We start from the raw sequence: 6,938 nt of genomic DNA on the forward strand, positions 1-6,938 counted from the left end.
GTACAACCAGTATGCCTCATGAAGGTTCTGGCCATGCATCAAGCCGCCGCAAGAGTAACCGCCGCGAGTCGCCTGTGGCTGGCTCGTTTGGAGGGCCAGTTGTACCGCAACCTGCCTTTTATCTCCTGGCTGACTGACAGAAGTCTCAAGATGGTCAGTCACAGGCTTCCAAGATTACATATAGTGCGCTTCTTTGAGTCGTCGCCGTTTGGAGCAGACCTCTGCACTCTCAAGCCTTCCGACAAAATGAACGAGGGTGGTTCGTTGCAAATGTTTGCTCGCACCGCAGCAAGGTATCACCGAGAACGGCTGCGCCAAATTAGCAAGAAGACAAGGCCTCTCAGTCCAGGTTATGCCTTCAATACGGATTGCAGGTGAGTGTCCCGCTTCTAATCCGCCATTGGAACTGTTCATGTGCAGAAAGAAGTAAATAGAGCATGTTGTAGCCTTCTAAACCAGTTTGCTAGTTACCTATTCGTAATTAGGAGGTATAGCATGTGAATTCTGGTTGCGCTCACTGCTACGATTTCTCATGGACACACGTCTTCTGATTTCTGCCAGGACAGACGCGATTGCGTTTAGAATAGCGTGCTCCGTTTACTTATGTGCGCACCCGTGCGTCCGAAACTGCTCCTCTGTCTGCCATGTAGAATGCAGGTGTCTGCGCAGCTAACGTCAAGCATAAATTATCTCCACGTTATTCATGTCATAGCCCCAGGGTAACGACGCATGCATAAAAGCAGCTAAGAAATTTCGAACTCCAACCTTAAACCACTCTTTTTTTTCAACATCAATGATGTTGCGAATCGCCAAAAAAAAAAAAGCCTCAAGATGCGCTTGAGGGAGTCCGCGGCCCCTGTGTTCATGGCAATACGCAGCAAGTATACGTAATCGTGAAGTGTAAAAAGTTGGGATAGTTGATTGCTAGTACAATTGTGAGACATTGCTGTGGATAAAAAAGACAGGGACAAGGGTAGAGCGCTAAGCTGATTCAAGGTAAATGGGAGAGAACCTTTGCTACTTTGACACAACTAATTAGTTAACCGTACCCCCACCCCTGTTGGCTTCGGCTGGGCTGTATACTAATGCCTGCCCTGTGCTGCGCGCCCAACTGCTTGTACTAGTCATGCTTGTTTATGCAGGTACAGCGAGGCAGAACAGGCTGTGTACGTCCCGGTGGGCCTAGTGAACACTTCGTGGGTAGCTGACAGCTCGCTGCTCGCCTTCCACGCTTCTCGCACGGCGGTGAGGCTCTACAGAGGGCTTCTCACTGTAGCCTACGAGCACTGGGACAGCAACGAGGACGCGGAATCCCAATGGCTGTTGGACGCTGGCTCGCGCCGCCGCCTGGACAGCCTGCTTGACTGCCTGGCGAGGGACTTCTCTGCTCTTCCGAACTCACTGCAGCCTTCTTGGCCAGGCGTGGTGCGAGACGCTTCTGAGGTCCGCTATCCTCTGTTGGCACAGACTGCTGCCCTGGCGCTCGCCTTCACCGCCTTCAAGGTGGGAATGTGCGCTGACCAAGTGTTGTTGAGAGGAGGCTCTTGATGTGAAAGTGGTGTCAAAATTTGTGCTTTTAGTGAAACAGCCGACCTGAGAAGTATGGGCTTTCTTATTTTTATTTTCTTAGAATTCAGGAATCGTGCTGACACCTCCTCTTTCACCTAAAAGTGGCTTGTGGCAGTCAATACCTTTCTTGTGATTTTGATGGACTTGGCTGCCATGTCACTGGCACTCACCACTGCCAAGCGCTCGCATTTCTACCAATCACGTAGCGCAAATTTAAGAAAGAAGTCTTGCAAACGCATTAGATGCGTAAAATATGATGAGGGCTGGTTCGCTTTTTTTTTCTTTTTACTTCGAAGGCCGTGGCTGTAGGCCCATTGGTAGGACACCATGAGGAGCAAAACTGCAAAACAGGACGAGACAGAGGGAGGCGACAGCACAGGGCGGTACTAACAACAGAACATTTATTGACGGACAGTGGCGCTTATATGGATCAGTCGCGCGTGCAATCTGCAAACAATCGTAAAATGAAGATGAAGCATGAGAAAACAATTCAATGGCAGCCATGACGAAAACAATCAGCACGTGGAAGCCTGGCAAGTTTGGACGATACAAAATCGACCACAGCTGATGTTAAAACATTCGCTTGCAAGAGCATGCGCGTTCCTTGAGTAGGCCCGGAGGACCTTGCCTACCCGTCCACTGTCGCAGTTGTAAAGACTGCTACCCTAAACTGAACTGCACACAGATTATAGGACGAAGAAAGGGGCAGTTGGAAAGGAAAATCGTTGAGGGTGTTGCCATCTCGAGGTCAGAGCCAGATAAGTGTGTCAGCGCGCCTTCTGTATTCATATTTCAGAAATAATTAACGTTTCTGCCTGTGTCTCCCTAGGTTGTTGCTGTTTGGTTTTGAGCAGGTGGTTGTGTCATCCTTGCTTGGTTCCTTTCCTTCCACGAGCTGATTGTTGTCGGCATGATTGCCATTGAATTGTTTTCTCATGCTTCATCTTCATTTTACGATTTTTTGCAGATTACACGTGCGACTTATCCATATCAGAGCTGTTGTCCTTCAGTAAATGTTCAGTTGTTGGTACCGCCCTGTGCTGTCGCCTGCCTCTGTCCCGTTCTGTTTTGCGGTTTTGCTCCTCACGGCGCTTTTTTTTAATATCATCCCCTTGCCCCCCCCCCCCCCCCCCCTTTCTTACCATTTTTACTCTGCTTCAGCACAAAGAATAGAAGGAATGGGATACAGTATTCCGTTCCATTTCAACTTAGTACGTTTTGCAGGGGATTTCTTTGTTCTCTTCTCTTGCTAGAATGATTGCCTCTTGAACCCTTGAAATATTTCTCTCAAAAGAAAGAACGACATGAATGAAAGAGGGAGTGAGGAAAGAGGGAGGGAATGAAAGAGAGTGTTAGAGAATGGGTCACCCTGCAGTGCATATGCGAAGAAACGACGGAACAACACATTTTGCGACTTTTCCCTCTTCGAAATTAAAAGGCGCAGAGGACCACTCTGTCCAATTATTGTTCTTAGTAAAATAAAAAATGATTATATGGCTCTATGTGGCTGTTTTAACGTTTGTCCGGCAGCGGAAAACCCATTCACCGGTGAGAAAAATAAATTTAAGAATCTTCCCGCCCCTCGATTCAAAATCGTGATGTCCACACTGAGAAGGACCGGTCGCCAACGTTTTGAAATGAATGGCGATGTAGCATAGCCTCTGGTATAGACGCCGAAGTTTTGGGGTCAACGTACAAAGTTTACTTGCGAAATCCGCTGTTGCTGGCGACATCTGTATTTCATTTTTCGATTTTTACTAGGTTGTAAAACCTCTATTTCGGCAAGAGAGGTCTCTTTGGTGTTATAAGGTTAACTTCAATTTGTCCCCACTGACATAGAGCAAGCGCCCCGGCTAGACTCGCCTCGCACTCCGACTCAAGATAATGTTTTCGGACCGTCGCCTTGGCTTCCATCGAATTACAGAAATTCGCCATATGTCTACTGCGAAATCCGAAACCCACAGTGTTTTCTTTTCCTCTGTCCATGACCAGCATGGGCTTTTTTGTTTTCCTTTCTTCATTATTACTTTACTTTGCCTCCGCGGTGCTCAGTGGTTATGGCGGTCGGTTCCCGGTCTGAAGGACGCGGTTTCGATCTCGGCCGCGACGGTCGAATTTCGATGGAGGCGAAATTCTAGAGGCCAGTGTACTCTGCGATGTCAGTGCATGTTAAAGAGCCCCATGTGGTCTAAATTTCCGGAGCCCTTCACTACGGCGTCCCTCATAGCCTGAGTCGCTTTGGGACGTTAAGCCTCCATAAGCCATAAACCAATCATTTTTACTTTCTTTATTCACCTTCCCGCGTCTAGGGTAGCTAAAGTGCAATAAAATCAGTTGGAAGTTGACGCTTCGTCCTGTTACCTTCCTATGTGTCTCGTCTGTTTTTTTTTTGTTTTTTTGCGCCTAAAAACTATTACATTATGAACCAAAATCAACTAGCCCAGGAGCAAGTGCTCTTAGCTAAAGTGAGGCTCTCCCTCCTGTCTACTTACACGTTGCAATAGGCTTCGAGTCTTGCTGCGGTTCGACGCTGTCTTCCTGTAAAAGAGAACAGATAGCTGTTCCATTCATAAGCGATACTTGTGTAGGCATTATTTAAAACTGAACTGATTCTGAACGCGCCGCACGCTCCCACGTGTGCTTAACGCGCCCAAATGCCCTCACGAAGCTATATTCGAGGTCAGCTTAATGGCACCAATTTCTCGATAGATATAAAACCAATTTAATAGAACCTGCAGTTGTTTCGGCCAGTGTCTCTTTTAACTCGTCATCAAAGATACTGTCTCGATGTCTCTGTACGCGGGAAATCCGTAGAATTTCAGCAAATGATCTTTCTGTCTGGAGTTCGCTGTTCCGCCCTGATTGCCCACTGCCCTCTGCGCGCAGGAGCTGCTGAATGCGGACCACAACCGGCGGTCGGACTTCAGGCTGCAGCCTCTCAGCGCCGTGTCTTCCGAGCAGCTCTTTTTTCTGTACTACGCGCTGGACAACTGCGAGCGCAGCGACGAGCAGTACCAGACGCGCCAGTTTCGCGCCTGGCGTCGCCTGCCTCCCGAGCACCGCGTCAACCTGCCGCTGCGCCACCTACCTCAGTTCGCGCGTGCTTTCCGATGCGGCGGCGTCTCCGACGGATCATCGCCGGCGGATGTGGAGGAGCAACCTATGGCGGCGCCCGAGAAGTCGCGTTGCGACGTGGTTCGTTGGAACATGAGCCTGGTGCATGGCTCGCGACGCCGGTACGGGCGGCGCAGCCCCGTCACAGCACCCTTCGATCAGGCTAGGCTCGTTGGGGCGGAAGCCGACGTCCCGGAAAGCAATTCACCTAGGCTTGTTGGCTCCGAGGAAATCGTGGAGCGCCCAGAATTGTCGGCGCCTTATTGATGACGTCGTGTACGTATATGGTCCGCTCACTGCCCCGATGCCTCTACCTTGTCGCTATTTTGTTGTCAATGTAACTCGATGTGATGATATTCGATATACTGTGCGAACTGTAAAGTTGAATTCTTCCAGCGAATGCCTCAAAGATTACCCCGCGTCATGAAACCTTGCGCATATTCCAGTCTGCGACATTCTGGAAGCGACGGAATGACGCGTGTTCAACCTTTGCCTGTATTTGTGATGTTCAAGCTCTTCTGAAGTGTTATTTATATTCTGAATAAACTCCTAGTCTTTCCTTTTGCGTGATGTCTCTATAATACTAGTGTGGGCTGTAATTGTCTTGACACGATAGTGTTAAAGGCCCTGTTGAGCAGAAAATCCCGCGCCGGCGTTGTCAGCGTTGGCGTTATAAGCGAGAAATCACAGGCATGGGTCTGGCAGGTGGTCCCCAGAGAGAGGCAGGTCAGCCACCTATATCAAGCGTAATCGCGGCGTCATCACAAGCTGACCACCGGATTGTGAGCAAACTGCGTGGCAGGTGGCAGTCGAATTGGTCGCTTCGGAAGAGCAATCTGGGCCACACGAGACCCATTGTTGGGAGCTTCTGCCATCGCAGGGCAGTGGCGCATCGCTTAACCGCTGCACCACTGCGCCACTACACCAGGAAGGTATGAGGACTCCCAGGGATCTGCGAATGTAAAGTAGAGAATGACCTGCTTATAAAGGAATTAACCCATTACACCATCGCGTCACACCCTTAAGGCGGAGCTTAAGTGTCTCCTCCAATTGTTTGTCTTCAAAGTGGCCGCTGAGTCTTCTGTTGTATGTTTCTCGCAACAAATGTTTGGTTCACGTTAACTAGCGTCAGACACGTTTAAGCTAAATTGAGACTACTACGCCTCCAACTTAACACCGCAAAAGAACCCGCGGAAGTAGCGAGGGACGTAACAAGACCTCAAGGAGCACAACGCACGAGATTGACGTAGTGGCCGCGTCGCGGTAAAAGCTTGTCCTCCCTGCTTGGAGGGAGCCTAACCGACTCTGCAGGCTTTCTAAATAAAAGTTGTTCTCTCTCTCTCTCAATAGGCTCCAACAAGTCTACATTTCTCGAAGACGATTTGATGCCGCAATCTTGTTCGTCTTAATCAGCTTTGGTGCAGCGTTTTTATTTTTGCTTTCATTGAGCGAACTGTCTCATGGCGTCGTGTCCTCCCAGTGAATCATATGCACAATGTGCTCAAGGTACCGACGTGACGTGCAAGAGAATGGTTTCGTTCTTGGAAACGAAGAAACCTTGTGTTATCGTTGTGAAAGCTAGTAGGAAACTTGCGGCTTCTAGAGTCAGCAGTGTCCATGAAGTACCCAACACAGTTGCCGAAAAGCTAGCGTTTCCGTTCACGGACCCGCCGTGGTGGCTCAGTGGTTAAGGCGCTAGTCTATCGAGCTGGAGTACCCGGGTTCGAACCCCACCGCGGCGGCCGCGTTTCTATGGAGGCGAAACGCAAAAGGCGTCCATGTGCTGTGCGATGTCAGTGATCGTTAAATATCCCCAGGTGGTCGAAATCATTCCCGAGACCTCCACTACGGCACCTCTTCCTCTCTTTCTTCTTTTATTCCTGCCTTCCTCCCTTCCCTTACGGCGCGGTTCAGGTGTCCGCCGAGATATATGTGAGACATACTGCGCCATTTCCTGTCCTCAAAAACCAGTTTACCAATCCGTTCACGGCAGTCAATATCAGCTGAAGCTGCGATTAATCATGCTAGAGTCTGCAGTCAAGGACTAGATGAACCACAGTAGCCCAATGCCAAGTCAACAAGGATTAATTACTGTGTCAGCAGCACTCGTGTCACAATGCTAAAATGGCGGCTTCTGTCTGTAGCCTCGAAGGGAGGTGCTCACCCACTAGCCTCCTCACCACCGCGCACCCCCCTAGCTACAGACCTGCCCACCCGCCACAGCTTACCTATTGTTACAGTAAAAAAATAATTAG

The 6,938-nt window shown here is 49.5% G+C and overlaps 1 protein-coding gene across 1 annotated transcript; it reads left to right on the forward strand.

Moving 5' to 3' along the window:
- The first annotated feature begins 246 nt into the window (after positions 1 to 246).
- On the forward strand, positions 247 to 5,113 carry LOC149343295 (uncharacterized). Its single transcript, XM_089542355.1, has 3 exons — positions 247 to 374; positions 1,143 to 1,503; positions 4,456 to 5,113. Exons 1-3 carry the CDS (start codon positions 247 to 249, stop codon positions 4,948 to 4,950), a joined length of 984 nt encoding a protein of 327 aa, XP_089398481.1. The 3' UTR covers positions 4,951 to 5,113.
- Positions 5,114 to 6,938: the final 1,825 nt, after the last annotated feature.

The sequence above is a fragment of the Amblyomma mixtum genome, chromosome 5 (assembly GCF_055824585.1).
Source record: "Amblyomma mixtum isolate Tamu chromosome 5, ASM5582458v1, whole genome shotgun sequence".
Lineage (NCBI taxonomy): Eukaryota > Metazoa > Arthropoda > Arachnida > Ixodida > Ixodidae > Amblyomma > Amblyomma mixtum.

Excerpts from the sequence above, each read along its gene's own strand:
- LOC149343295 (XM_089542355.1), top strand. The coding sequence starts at position 247 with ATGAACGAGGGTGGTTCGTTGCAAATGTTTGCTCGCACCGCAGCAAGG. Across the intron at positions 375-1,142 it reads GCCTTCAATACGGATTGCAG|GTACAGCGAGGCAGAACAGG; the intron begins GTGAGTGTCCCG and ends TTGTTTATGCAG. Across the intron at positions 1,504-4,455 it reads TCGCCTTCACCGCCTTCAAG|GAGCTGCTGAATGCGGACCA; the intron begins GTGGGAATGTGC and ends CTCTGCGCGCAG.